Here is a 15,656-nt window from a genome sequence, read left to right on the forward strand (position 1 = left end):
ACACATGTTGCCTACTTAACATCGTGGAAAATGTGTTTAAGCCATTTTCAGGTACAATGAGGATAAAGATAAGTTTGTCTTTTTTAGCAAACTAAGCAAACTTCTTTTTTCGGTAGGGATGGAATCCAGGAGAGCCAGAGAGTGCGGCCGCGGCGTGGTTTTCAGGCTCAAAGTGTGTGCTGTACTGGTCCAAGCCAACTGGTAAACCTATGTGGGATGATACTAGATGCCATCATCGTATTGGATACATCTGTCAAGCTCCTTATCAGATATCTCAGAAAAAGGGAAACAATTTTGGTGCTTAATTTTCTTCATGGCTTGGGAGGTGAAACTAGCTGTTGCTGCCACGTGCCTTGCGAACCTGGTGTGTAACAGTAAGGGGTGGTAATACTGACTATACTTTTTCAAATACAGCAAAAAGAATTATACGATTATATCTGGCGAATATAATACATGTATGTGTACATGTACCTGTATTAGGCCATACAATTTTCAGTTTAATGTTTTGCTCAATGGGATGGGTTGGAACAAGTGTGTTCAGTTTAAATCTACCAGTATCAATTTTTTTAGCTTGTGACATATATAACATCAATTCTCATAATTCTTCAAGACGGCCACATAAAGAAACTGTTTTATCAAGAAGGCATTCTCCTGAACATCTTTATATCTGTGTGTGATTTTAGTTTGCACACCTCCAGGACTTTCTTGATAGTAGACCTCTTTAAATTTTCTTTCTATATATTGGTATTTTCAAGTGTACCTTTTTGATTACAACTTAAGATGTTAATTCATAATTCAAAGTTTCTAAACTGTTACATTACAGCCTCTTTAGTATCGTTTTATTACATGTATGTAAATAATAATTACTATGAATTAACATGTTCTCATTTTACTGTTATATTGCAAAATATCATATAGCAGAAATTACAAGTATCTGAATATTCATAAAAAAAATCTTCTAGTCTTCTCCTCCAATGTTCTAAGACTTGTGTTAGTCTTGTTATCAATAGAGGATTGTACAGAAATGATAGTGAACATACTGAGTGTTAAAATAACAGTAACATGGAATAATCAGAGATTCTGTTCCATCATCTTTGTAACTGTTACAAAAAATTAACGATTGTCAAAATGAAAAAAAATGTCAGAATGGAAAATGTTTTGGTAGAAGACACATTATCATGTTATGTAAAATCATTTTTGGTCCAACACAAGAAGAACTCAACTTGCCAAACAGGTCAGTAACCTACAGTTTATTAGTCTGGTTAAAAAAAGTATATACTTGTTGTGAATTGAAAGTTTTCTGTTTAAAGGGGTGTCTGAAAATTCCCAGCTCCCTTCCTAGGGCTAGAACACTTAGATTTGTGGTGTTATGATAAAGAAATTTTTAAATTTATCATAATTATGATAGTGCATTTATAAACCATAATTATGATAGTGCATTTATCAACCATCTACCGACCATTTATCAACCATCTACAAGTGGTAGGAGGATAAAAAATTTAAAAAAATGTATAATATTGGGTTTGATAAGATTAAACAACAAAGGTTGCCTATAATATGAATAATAAAGTTGCTGGCCCTGAAAATGTAGAAGGTGTGGGTTCAAAAAATTCAAAAATTGTTTGATTGACATGAATAGATTGTTTTTTTTTACCATTTTCGCATGCGCGAAAATGGTAACTCAGACGAGTTGGCACGTTGGATGCATGGATGGTTCGACGGTTCGACCCTTCAACGGCCATGCAGACATGCTAAGTCACCGCATGTCGCTAGATGTCGTTGTTGCGACGGCCATGCAGACATGCTGAGTTGCCGCATGTCGCTAGATGTCGTTGTTGCGAGTGCACTTTTTACCATTTATGCCTTGGACGTTTGTATACTTTCCATTATGGTTGCTAATTTCAAAATCATAGTTCTATTAATGTTGCATAACAAAGCTGCTGACAAAACAAACTTAATTTGTCTTGAACAATAACTTGATTTTATTATTTGCCAAAAATGTTGATAAAGACATGTCTATAATCACAGTAATCAAGGATTTAATAAACTGCATAAATTATGTCAATGAGCATTAGCAGTGTGGATTAGTCTAGATGTTCAGATTTCCATTAGCCGGCAGTCCAGAGGGTCACACGCCCGACCAATCAAGGCGCTGCAGGCAAAGCTTATTAAAAGCCTCCTTTTCAGGCGTTCCCGGATCGGTGTTTGTGTGTGTGTGTGTGGTTGGGGGGGGGGGTTATTTCGTGACCAACGTAGATCGCACGCAATAGAAGCTCCGGCCTACATAGCTGTCCGTGGAACTATTGATATTACCTGGGTGACTAACTTTCACCAACATGTCTTTTGTATTTTAGGAAATTAATTAATTAATGAGTGAGTGTTTCATTAACTTAAATAGGTATTGCATTGTTTGGCAAGGTATTTTCCATTGACAATTTTTAATAGATCAGGTTGATCAAATGATATAATGTAAACAATTATATATGATTAGTAAAAGATGACTTTTGAAGTTCTGTTCGAGTATTATTTTAGGGTTGAATCAGGGTCAACGCGAAAAAAAATCATCATCCGGTGATCGACATCATGCCCCCCCGCACACTTCATGTATTCAGTGTTCTAAATACCCGTCTTCAGTCTGCAATTTGCAGATAGATTTTCAGGATTGCAGGATAAAAATTACACAATCTGCAATTTGAAGAATGGAAAAAAAAATCTATGGTCCTCACAACTTCATATTCCCTTTGTTTGACCCGCCCGGCGCCCAAATCCCGCTGCGATTCAAGCCGCGGCGGCTTCTCGAGCCATGCAAATAAACCTAGTCCTGACGTCACAGCCTCCGATTTCCACCGAGCCAGCCCCGAGCGCATGCCGACAGCGAGGGATGTGGCTCAGATTTCCGACGATTTCCTTATTTAGATCATTCGGAAGACTTCGGGTAGCAAACAAAATGGCCGCCATGCACATGATTTTATACTAGTAGCTTCGCTTCTCAACCGAAATGAGGAAGTTTAACCTCATTTGCAGACTTTAGCGACCATGGAGTTGATTTGGGGAAGTGCTGAGACGCGATTTCGCTACGGCATATGGGATTTTGCCGCGGAGGGAGTTACGTACGCCGGCAAAAACTTGCTTCAGCGATCGGCTCCAGAAAATTTATCTTTATGCTGCCGCTCAAGTCTTCGAAGGTGGTTTAACGAAGTTTATATAAATGATAAAGCCACTTTGCGTAGATCGATCTCCGTTTTCTTGCGATGGTATGAAAATTCAAGTACAGTATATTTTCAAAACGTTTGATATTTCTTTGTTCGTTGCCACATGTTGTTTATTTATCTTATTGTCATGTACAGTTACCAGCGTGAGTCTGAGTCGAGCCATTGTTCTTATGTGGCCGTTAGCACATGTTGTTTAAACAGACAGCAACATTGAAGAAAAGAACCGAGTTAACAGACGTCGGCACGTTCCTTGAAGTCAGGTTTCCCGCCGTATTTAAATACGAAATGTGTGGGCCCGCGGCGTTTTGAAAAGACGCGACGCGCTTTGGAAAGACCCCGCGCCGTGGCTCATTCAAATTCGCTACATTTTTTGCTAAGTTTAATGTCTTCACCCACGATTTTTGACCGTCAATATTGACGGTAAGGACTTAAATTTTTACCGTCCGACGGGAAAAAATACCGTCAATTGACGGTAAAACGGGCGCTGGCTAAAGCCCTGGTTGAATGTCACGAGGTTTGTAAACTTAGATGTTGGGGACAAAGCCATAGAAGAGATTTTGAATAAAATTATATATATATATTAACGTTACTTATAATTTAAGTTAAAATGTACTTTTGTGTCTCATTTTTTTATTCTGTTAAAAAGACTCTTAAAAGAGAGAAAACAGGTTATAAACTGTTATATTCTTGATTTTTGTAATGTTTTAAACTTAAAGAGTTGAAATATAGAAGTGCATGTTCTCTCATTATATACAATGTTGATGAGAACTAGAACCATTTATATAACTTAGGTAAATTGAAATGCTAGGATGGGGAAAATGCTAGAATGCATTGCACTACGGTACGTTCCACCACCATATACTCCTCAACCATCCACCAGTTCGTAAAAACTGTAAGCCTGTAAGCGGCGAAAATGGTCAGCTTTTGCAGAAGCACTTGTTTTAAAGGTTACACAGATTGTTCTCTTTGAAATTACATGCTGTGCTGTGAGATCAATAAGTTGTGGAATGTATTAAGTTTTCTTTCATTCAAGAATTAAAATTATTCTGTTTCAAATTGGGCTGTGTTACGGTCTGTGTTGCAGTGTGTTGTATGGCTAACGCTGTGGGAATGACGCCACAATTGTCTAGCGACAGTTTCAGTTTATTGAGATACCCTTTAGCCCATTATGGGCTATTCTAAAACGTTAAACTTTATTCCAACACACTATTTACAGGGATCAAATTTTCAGCGACCACTGTCGCCTTCATCAGGATAATTGCTTACGTCACGTATCAGTAAAGTCTCGTGCGAATAAGGTCACGTGTTTGTAAACCGTAACTCTCGCGAGATCACGTTGTGAAGTGATTGGTCATTAATTATCCTGATGAAGGCGACAGTGGTCGCTGAAAATTTGATCCCTGTAAATAGTGTGTTGGAATAAAGTTTAACGTTTTACTATATGTCTAACTCTTAGAATGACCAAACTTAATTCCAAAGGAAAAGAAGAAAATGCGAAGAATGCGTAGTCATTTGTTCAACCTTCATGACAACGATGTTGTCATCAATGAAGGCAACTTTTGGGGGTCAATTTTTTTTAATTCACTCGCATGAGTTTTTGCTTTAACAGAGGGTGTCATTCATACAATCAAATCAACATGGCCTTATGTAGTATTTGGGTAGGAAGAATGGCGTATAAAAAAGAAACTTATACATGGTAAACAAGAAAAGCACACGGAATACAACATAAAAACCAGACTGACAAAGCTAGTTCAGTTTTAATGTTGTAGCAGTGAACATTCTATTACTGGAAGAAATGTCGCATTCACCAATACTAGAACTTAATACCAATAAAGTTCAGTAATGATTTGAATATAAACATCACTGTACAAAAGAATTGTATATGAAATTAACGTCCTTGATATTACTGCAAGAAATGTCGCATTTACCAATACCACTAGTACTTAATACCAGTAAAGTTCAGTAATGATTTGTATATAAACATAACTGGACACAAGAATTGTAAATGAAATTAACGTCCTTGACTTTTATTGACTTCTATTGTAAAGCCAGAGATTGTGTACAGGGTAAACATTACTCGACTACAATTGGTAAATCCGACTTTTCGTGCACTGTATGTTATTTTTGTTACTGTTATACTGATATTTTTATTATCAACACCGAAGACTTTGATCTCCATCTAAACTACCTACTTAACATACAGAAACCACCTGTCCATTATTTGCAAGATTACATTATATAAAGTTTCTGTACCCAATTCTTCTTTATATATTTCTTTATTCTATTTTTGCTGCTGTTTACTCAGTTGTTTATTAATTTTTTTTTAATTTTTTGCTGCTGTTTACTCTGTTGTTTATTAATTAGGACTACGTACATGTTTTATCTGCTAATAGAGTAAGAAAACAAGACCTTAAAATGATTTTACATGTTTTACTTTATTTGACACACTTTTAAGATGAGAATCAAAGTAGTTCCTTGAAGGCTTATATAGTGCCTGCTATGGCAATTTGGGACTTGATAGGACTTAGTATGTAGTTAGGGGAAACACCATTAATGATGATAAATGCAAGCTAAGGTTTTCTCTCGTTTGTATCTGAAAAATCTTCATTCAATTACATTAGTATTAAATGTCTCATTTCATCAATTTTTAGAAACGTCACAGAGGGAGGTAATGACATTTTTCATTCATGATATATGATAATGATATATGATCAGTCCAAAACATTTTCAACATTTTTGTACTCAAAAGTTTGGTTTGGTTTTCCGCAAGCTACATGTTTTGCTTTTGTATCAAGAATATCTAGAAATAATGATGTAAGTTTTTTTCTTTAGCAACGTGCTAAGAGGGAGGTAACGTTTGTCATGTGTACATTATGTTGTTAGCAATTTTGTCCAGACAAAATATTTGTACATGTATATATTTCTACATGTATTACATGCCATATTTGAAATGGAATCTGTTTTTGAATGGAATAAAGTTCTACATAGTAAACACGTTTTTCTGACATTTACTTAAACCGCTTAATCAACGAAGCTATAGTTATTGGATCTCACCCCAGCAATGGAATCACGTTTTCCTGGGTGCAAGATCAACAATGTCTATTTAAAATCCAAATTTTCTTAAACAGAAGATTTTACTTCACAAAGCTACAATTATTGAATCCCATCCCTGGAATGGTATCACTTTTTCCTACGCTTTACATCATTAGACAACAAATTGTCTTCAGTAAGAGACCAATTCCATCCATATTTCCAGGGTGCAAGATAAACGGCAATGTCTATTTAAAATCCATATTTTCTGTACCACAATATTTTACTTCACAAAGCTGCAATTATTGAATGTCATACCTGCAATTACATCACTTTTTCCTACGCTTAACATCATTAGACAACAAATTGTCTTCAGTAAGAGACCAGTTCCATCGAACCATATACTTTTTGGTGCAAGATAAAAAATGTCTATTGAAAATCAATAATTTTCTGTATTACATATTTTTACTTCACAAAGCTACAATAATTGAATCTCATACCTGCAATGGCATCACTTTTTCCTACGCTTAACATCATTAGACAACAAATTGTCTTCAGCAAGAGATCAATTCCATCCATCCATATTTTCTGTGAGCAATATTTACACGTGTTGATTTTAATATCACAATCTCTGGTAGAGGAACTTTCTACCCCTTATTATACATGTTTTACTTCACAAAGCTACAGTTATTAAATGTCACCCCTGCCATGGCATCACTTTTTCCTACGCTTAACATCATTAGACAACAAATTGTCTTCAGTAAGAGACCAATTCAACATTCATCCATATTTCCTGGGTGCAAGATCAACAATGTCTATTCAAAACCCACATTTTCTATTTTATCTATATTTTCAGGGTGCAAGGTTTTAATTTCTTAACCTCTGAAAGGAAAACTTATGGAAAAGTATCAATGCAGTTGTCTGAGCCAAGCTTTGTGACAGAGAAGTTGTGCTATTTGTAACACAGTTGGATGTAGTGCAGATATAACACGAGTATCTTTGCAAATAAACCTGTGTTTGTGTGTGTGTTTGTGTGTGTTTGTTTGTGTATGTGTGTGTGTGTGTTTGTGTTTGTGTGTGTGTATTTGTTTGTGTGTATGGCTGAGAATTATTTGAATAGCTAGTATCAAAAGCTTGCTCTCTGTGAAGTCGCTCGTGCAACAATTTTGGTAAAGGGCAGAATTTACGCCTTTTCTCAACAGGCAGTAAAATGTAAAACTTTAGCGTGCTAAGGCATTTGTATTATTTATGGGTTAGGCAGTGGGGAGAAGGTTAAAAAAAAGGGTCCTGTGTGAAGGTATGTTGTTGTGATGACCTTCGATCAGATGATATATCTAAACACTCTGACGACGACGACTTGTTCTGTTTGTTGACCTAGCCTTCATTAACTTAGATACATCCATGCCTAGAGTTAGGGACCTTTGAACTTGACGTTTGCTATCAGGCTCAAACCGTTCCAGTGCATGACCTTGAGAAATGGTCATGACCCCTTTTGAAGCCTGTTGACATGACATGTTTGGGTTATTTGAGCTTTCTGGATGTTCAGCTGTGAGTGCAGACTGGTACTTTGTGCTAATCTGATGTCTGTTGGGGTGGGTACGGGAATCATTGTACAGATGCATCCTCTGCTTTCTGAACTTTGCAGTTCTCAATGTTTTGCTATAGTTACCGATCAAACCCATATATCGTGGCTCACTACTACTGCGTGCTACGGGAATTCTTTGAGATCTGATGTTTGTATTACGTCCCTGTGCAGGTATCTGGTAATTCTGTGGGTCTCTCCAGACTTGTGGGGCTGTTTCGTAGGATGGGTGTTTGTCACCCAGTCGGGTTGATGAAGGAACGACCACCTCAGCTGCAGCAGTGTTAAATCTTACAGAGTAGTCATTGTCATCTTGAGGCACACGAACTGCCTGAGGGTATGATAGCGGTCTCCTGCTATGTCTGCAGTTACCAAGCAAACCCATATATTGGTGGCCACTGCTGCCTGTTTCAGGCATTCTGGGTGTTCTGATGTTAGTCCGACGTCCTTGTGCAGGTATCTGGTAATTCTGTGGGTCTCTACAGACTTGTGGGGCTGTATTGTAGGATGGGTGTTTGCAACCCCGCCGAGTTGATGAAAGAATGGCCACCTCAGCTGCGGCAGTGTTAAACCTTACAGAGTAGTCCTTGCCATCTTGATGTTGTGCTCCTGGTCTTGTGTTGTAGTAGTTGAAGTAGCCATCAGGAATCTGACTATAATCATGATCAGTCTGCGACGTGGTTGATGTCGCTGTGTTTTGCTGGTCGTAGTACTCGTCAGGAATTTCACTGTACTGTTGCTCTCCTGACTGCTGTGTAGTCCTGTTAGGTGGTGTACTATTGGCTCCCGCAAGGTGGCCTTGTTGGTCGCCCAGTGAACAACACCACTGTCTTCTGATAATGTACGCTACAAGCAGTTCTACCAGTACCACCCCTATTACAGTTTCCATTATGATGATTGCTACATGTGGGGATCTCTCTTTCACAGTTTCATTTGGACAGGGACTACATGTACTTGTTCTATGATTCAAGGTTAACCTTGTTGTCTTGATCTTAGGCTGTCTAGTGGTCAGTGCCATCTTCTCTCTCGTAAACAATGTACTATTAGGAGTCCATGTGGCATGGGTCTTTGTTGGACACACTGTGCCATCAGGGGTGCTGGACACAGTCCGTGTAGCCTGGATGTTTTCTGCACACACGGCGCCACCAAGAGTGCTGGACAAAGGCACGGTGAAGACATGTTTGTGGGTCTCCTCCTCCCAAGTGTTGACCAAACATGTAACATTAGTCATTTCTTCCTGAGCATATGGCCTGGTCGAATTGCCTTTAGATATGACATCTGAAACAGCTATAGCAACAATTTGGGGATGGCAGGACCCGTCTATACTCATGGGAACAATCTGCAGAGTAGTGTTTTCCCGTAACGCTACCTTTACAGTGGAGACATTCTCCCAAGCTTGTTGGCACAAGTGGGTGATGTTTTGAGCAGGTTTGATGCCTGATTCTGTGTTATTTACTGAAATGAGAATTAATGGTAAGCTGTACTTCGTTTGTGTTTCTCTTCTTAGTTGAAGAAAATCACATTGCTTGTCTGGTTCAACCCTTGGCCGAGCTGCCTGTGTGTGGGTGTCATGTTGCATCTGGACATAATAAAGCTGCTTCAGTTGGTAAACTTCAGTGATACAGAAAAGCACTTCGTCAACCCTTACTGCAACGCTCTGACCATGGTGCTCATAATACTGAAAGTTCAGTCTCCATTTCATTACCAATTGAACAGAATCATCAAGGGCTAGCAGCCTATTCCCACCGAGTGTTATTTTGTCTAGTCTGTGCAGCCCCGCCACAGTTTCCATTGACAAACATTTCAAATCATTCATGCTCAAGTCTAGGTCCATCAGCCATGACAGTGACTTAAACGCCTGTGAAGGAATGGTTTTGATAGAGTTTGATTTCAAGGAAAGTGTGTTTAACTCTTTCAAATTGTGAAACCAAGATGCCTGAACAGTTTGCAAAGAGTTACTGTCCAGTAACAACGTGTGCAGGGAAGTAAGGTTCTGGAAGAATTTTGAATCCATGTTACTAATATAGTTGTGTGACAAAGACAGGTAGTAGAAACGCCGGTATTGAAACCTGATACCAAACCAGTTATGCCTGACATAGGTCAGGTTGTTGAAGTCAAGGCGTAATGACTGCAATAAAGGAAACTCAGCCAAAAGACCCTGTTCCAAATCTGTGATTCCAAACTTAATGAGAGCAAGGTAAACTACGTTTGACTGCTGAGGTGGTCGTAGTTTCTGAACTGACAGTGTCCCAAACGAGAACCCTCGAACCGCTACACGGTAGTTGTTAGGAAGGCATGTTGAGGTTTGCTGGGAGGAGATATTAGTATTTAGATTTAGTACTGACTGCTCGGTACATAATATACAAGCTTCCTCGTGACGGCTAGGGCGGTGCCTGTAATTAGGAATACAGGATGACCAGGATTTTGTGTTCTTGCACCCAGGAAAACATGTCGGGTCTAAACTTGCACCACTCACAAGCATGGAGAAAACAACTATTACATTTAACATCATGCTATAGATATAAAACTATATAATATAACAGCTATGTTATGTAATAAAGGCCTGTGCTGCTGTCTGGTGCAGGGTTGTTACCCTCCAGTCAAGGCTGACAGACAACCAGCCGGCTGGCTCTCCTGAAAAATGAAATAAAAGTTAACATTTTTACCTTGGAATTGAGTACAAAGGCTACAGTTAAAGTTAAACTTCTTCCCACACCAGGGTGGCCTCTATCCCTGGTCCAGTAGCTTTTGTCCACATAGCTGTGCAATTATTACATGTGTGTTATACTCTTTCCCATACTGCATACATATTCCCATACTCTTTCCCAAATGCTAATTATAATCAGAGAAAGCAGTATGTACTACTATACGGCTGGGGATCGAACTCATAACCAATTGTCTGTTCTACAACGAAAATCCGGACTCGGGTCAGTGAATTGTGTTTATAGTCACGTATATAATAAATGTCGTATATTCATCAAATTATATTAGAATGATGATAGACATTATAATTGAGCTTCGTGTCGGCCTTTTTTTAATTTCCAATTCTATGTGTTGCTACTTTGAAAAAAATCCCCAAATGCTATTTTTGAAGACACGTAATTCAAGAGTGCCACCATCTTTCAACAAACCAACACTTCCATCACAGGCCGAGGTTTATGTCTTGTCTTAAATTCAAAACGTTTTTGAGGTGATATAAATTAATTTTTGCTGCGATCAAAATTACCATGTTTTATGCACGCCATGGCGCTTGGAAAGGGGCATGGGAACATTTATATCCGTATAAGGCCACACCAAGTAAATTGTATGGATGACGTCCACGCGCGCATTGCTTTTGGCCTGTTCCTAGAAAAAAACAAGAAATTCCGCTTCCTGTAACTATGACCAAATAGTCACGACAGAGCCGCAAATCGTCAGATTGACGTGAAACCCGTAACGCCGAAAGCCTGTGCCTGGTTGAAAAAATGAAAACAAAAATGAAAAAAAAAATGGCACCGAAAAAAATCCTGTCAATAGTTCCAAAACAGTGCCGTTTTTGGAACTATTAACAGACAGGACGGTTCTGTCAGCAGTGCAATATTTCTTATCTAGGCATCTTGTTTTTTAGGGCCCTTCTTGGGTTTTTTTTTCGCCCTCTCGCATTAGATTTAGGGTCTCCAAAGGACGTCATCCATAAAATTTACTTGGTGTGGCCTAAACAAGAATTACGATCTTCAATTTCTTACATGTTAAATATCCACTAAAAAAACGGTTGATATGCACTATCCAAAATCAGTTTATATTTGTAAAAATGTTTTGTTTTTGTTAGGAGGTGCTCATGTAAAAAAAAGTTGCGAGTTTGCTACAATTGACCGCGGGTGACCCAAAATAGAACAAACGTTCGGTTGGAATTACGTCAGATAAAATATGATTCCGTTTTGTAGGAAGATTTGGAGATTCGGGCCCAAATTTGACTACCGTGAGTCTGGCATCCAGGCTAGGACGAAATGTTAAGCAACGGAATGAAGGCCCGGTAAAACTTTGCAAGGAGTAAATAGCAAAGTTCTTTCTATCACAACCATTCATTTTTTCAAGCCAACGTTTCGATGACCTTCCGTTATCTTCATCAGGGCAATACTGACTGGTTTACTGTGCACTGACACTAGATATTGCTTGGTGCATAGTGCACTCAGTGCACTCAGCTATTCAGTCGTTTACCAACCTGATGAAATTATTTACGTTTGCAAGGAGTAGTCTGTAAAACCACCACTTGGACTGAGAAGCGAATCTTACCGGATTTTCGTCGTGTAAATTTTGTAGCTATAGATCCTAAAAATTAGCTCAAGCTACCTAGTCTACTAAAAATGCTAAGTATTGCTTGTTTGAAATATTGCATTCTGTGGTTTAAATTTACGCTGGCTTAAATATCCCTGTTGTTTAGCAGCACTTCTTTTTGCTTGATTCATTTTTACCTCCCGCACTAGTTTTGAGATCTCAGCAGGATATCATTAAAAGAATAGTACAAAGATCAAACAATCCAATTTTGAGGAGGAATTTGTCCGATTTCATATCTTTTATGTAAAAGTGTGCGACTTAATTGTCTGTTTGCTATATGTGGTTGTTGTGATGTCGTGGTGTATATAAAAGCAGATAGAAAACTGATTTGTAAGTTTAAAATTGTTATATACTGGAAATCGTAATGTTTTGTCAACGCTAACTTATGGAGGAAGCTGAGTTTTCTTTTGTAATAAAATAAGGCCATACCAATTTTATTTTTTTTCTGGAATTGGCAAATTTGATAACATTTAAGAAAGTTACCAGGAAAAAAATGAGTAGGGCGTGTTTTCCAAAAAGCGGGCGTCTTAACTTCAATGTGAGTAGAAAATAAACCTTATTTAATTTTGCTGTTTTATGAAGCGATGATTAAAATCAAGACTTTATTATTTATCACATTTATTTAGTACGTATTTTTATTCTAAGGGAAAAACGAGATAACTTAAAAAGGTTGTGATAAGTAGTTTTTGAAAGGTTATGTCAATTTTTTTACCACATACAATCTTTATTTGGAAAAAATATGGAAAAAATGAGATAAGAACATGTTATCTCATTTTTTTTCCATATAGAGTTTGTATGTAGAGTTCTGATATGGAAAAAAAGGGGATAACTATCAGAGAAAGAATTATCACGACTTTTTTCAATTATCACGTTTTCCAGTGAAGATAAATTCACGTACTAAATAAATGAGATAAAAAGCTATGTCTTAGAATCAAGCTCCCTTTTCTGGCCTTCCCGGAGCGGTGTGCGTTTTCCTCTTTTATATATTCCAACATGTCATCACAAGACATGGTGACGGCACACTCAAGGTTTTTTCAACTTATATTAATACCGCTACCAACACAGGGGACAATACAATATTCATTTTCACCTGAGCGAAGTGAGGAAAGTCGTGTCAGGTGCCTTTAAGGGCACAAGATCGGTGGCATGTCAGGACTCAAACCTCTTGGTTCCGAGTCGAGCACTCTGCCGCTACGGCACGACCCCAGTATTTTTAGATGGGGGGTTCTGATCGCACGTAGATCGCATACGTTAGAGGGTAGCAGAACACGGTTTTCGCCCTATGGGGATTTCTATGGTTAAGGACTGCAAAGTGGCCCACTTCAACGCGGAAAAAATTATAATAGGGTGCACTTTAGAAGTACAAAAAAAAGAATATGTTTGAGATGAGGGTATAACCTACAAAATATCTAAAAACAAAAAAATCCTGTCGGCGTATTGTCTTGTGACGCTCTCTTTGAAATCTACCTCTACCTGGGTCAAGTAGACTGCAGCCGGATCACTCGGAAGGCCAGTTGCGTAATCTGGCGTATTTATACACGAACGGGAAAAACTACACAATCCAAATCAGTCTGACAGCCGACATGGTTCGGTACCTCACACTGCATTTGACATTTGGCTGCCTCTAGCACAAAACCTGCTACCCAGTCTTCAAGACGTTTGTACGCACTCTTTTCTATACCCGCGTCATCGACCCGGGGGTCGCCCATTAATACTGTGTTCTGCTACCTTTTAGAACTCTGGCCGCCTTAAAGTTTCCTTGTTCCGGGAAAGACGCACCAGGGAAGGCAGCTTGAGTTGTAAGCTTGTGCGATTTACCTGCGATCAGAAACCTACCCCTCCCCCCGAAGAAAAACGCCAACCAATCCCGGAACGGTAGGTCAAAATATGGTGCCGAGTCTCTGGCAGTCTATATGTAGTTTTAGGATAGCACTTTGTGGGGTCGAGTGCCCGAAGTAAGGGGTCCCGGGTTTGCGTCCTGGCATGCCACCGATCTTTTGCCCTTGGGAAAGGCACTTTACACGACTTTCTTCACTTAACTCAAGTGAAAATGAGCATTGTCCTGTATCTGCCTCTGCGTTGGTGGCGGTACAAAATTAGTTGACAAAACTTGAGTGTGTCGTCACCACGAAATGTTTGAATAAAACGAACTCCAGGCTAAGGAAAATTGACGGAAGTGTATATCAAGGCGTTGGACCGACTGAAATCTGGCAATTAGCAGTCTAGGCCAGGTTGATTGTATGGATTGTTTGTTTGTTTTTATGGTTGACATCCCTGTTGGAACCCCAAAACTGATGTGAGCGTGTGAATTCAAAACGAAGAAAAAAGTTTAGCAAAAACGTCTCCTTCATTTTAAAATCCAGGTGGTCATAAAGGTAAAACAAACTTTTATTTGCATGGTGAATAGTAGACTCTTCATTTTAATTTCTTCACATTTTCTTCTTGTCCTTTGGGATGGATTTTGGCATTTCGGAACACAAGTATCGTTTTTGAATATTGCTTTTTTTTTAATTCACGGAAAATATTTGCTCCTTTGCAGCTACTTTGTACGGTTAACAGTATGTTTAAAAACATTTGTTTTGGAAACGAACAAAATTCATGTTCGCGTGGATGTCATCCATATTATCAAACTAACATAGCATTATTAAAGAATCATACGGAGTGAGAAGGATTCTTACCGGCTCCGGGGGGCGTCCACCACGGCGTCTGGTGACAGCGGTGCCGCGCCTCGACAAGAACAGCTCGGAAAACGGCCAGCAGTCGCTGGAAATAACAATGATACGAAAATTAGTCGCATGCCCGTAGCCAGGATTTTGAACGGGGGGTTCTTCCCACTGCTTGAGGGGACCAGTGGAGGCGCGAGGTTTCCAGGGGAAAATCAATGCGCGCGCGGATGTCATCCACAGAATTGAGTCAGTCGGTGTGGCCTAAAAGGATAACCAGAAAATTCATGTTTTGATGTCCTAAAATTTCATTGGATCGCTTTAAAGGTGAAAATCACAGGTTTTTTTTATTATTTATTGAAAAAACAAAGTACAAGACATAGTAAAAGACACAAAGGTGGAAACTCTAGCCGAAGCTAATATTAATCAAACCCCTGACATAGAATACAAATTACAGGTATAACAATGACAAAACAACAAATGAGCGTTCGTATATACAAGACTAACGGCAATATAAATCATTAGGCAACTGTATATCGTTGGGTATATCACAGTTCTTCCGATGTCCCATATATAAATGTTGACTTACCGGTGAATAAGGCGGCGGCGGTTGTTTGATCTCATTTCTGCATCTTATGTTCGTCAGATAGAAAGAAAAGCTGCTGTCTCCTCACCCTGTCGTTCCTGGTCTGTTCTTCACGACGTGCCGCAGTTCTTTCAACCCTCTCAGTCTGTAGCCATGGCAACGCTACTGACGTCAGTCCTATGTTGTGCTGATATTATTAGCTGATACATGTATGTAGTGATGATATGCTAAGTTTTAAATGGAATTCTTTACAGCCTAATAACGCCGCA

The 15,656-nt window shown here is 38.8% G+C and overlaps 1 protein-coding gene across 1 annotated transcript; it reads right to left on the bottom strand.

The window, feature by feature from the left end:
• Window positions 1-311: 311 nt before the first annotated feature.
• Window positions 312-15,425, bottom strand: LOC109479477. Its single transcript, XM_019781445.1, has 4 exons — window positions 15,391-15,425; window positions 14,817-14,901; window positions 7,912-9,379; window positions 312-361 (listed from the first exon to the last, which is right to left on the bottom strand). Exons 1-4 carry the CDS (start codon window positions 15,423-15,425, stop codon window positions 312-314), a joined length of 1,638 nt encoding a protein of 545 aa, XP_019637004.1.
• Window positions 15,426-15,656: the final 231 nt, after the last annotated feature.

The sequence above is a fragment of the Branchiostoma belcheri genome, unplaced genomic scaffold, assembly GCF_001625305.1.
Source record: "Branchiostoma belcheri isolate BF01 breed outbred unplaced genomic scaffold, Haploidv18h27 scaffold107, whole genome shotgun sequence".
Taxonomy (NCBI): Eukaryota; Metazoa; Chordata; class Leptocardii; order Amphioxiformes; family Branchiostomatidae; genus Branchiostoma; species Branchiostoma belcheri.

Bases quoted from the DNA above. Each gene is read 5' to 3' on its own strand.
- LOC109479477 (XM_019781445.1), bottom strand. From the start codon at position 15,425: ATGAGATCAAACAACCGCCGCCGCCTTATTCACCG. The intron at 14,902-15,390 runs GTAAGTCAACAT...TGTTATTTCCAG, and splicing joins CGCCGCCGCCTTATTCACCG to CGACTGCTGGCCGTTTTCCG. The intron at 362-7,911 runs GTAACTATAGCA...GTTACACACCAG, and splicing joins ACGATATATGGGTTTGATCG to GTTCGCAAGGCACGTGGCAG.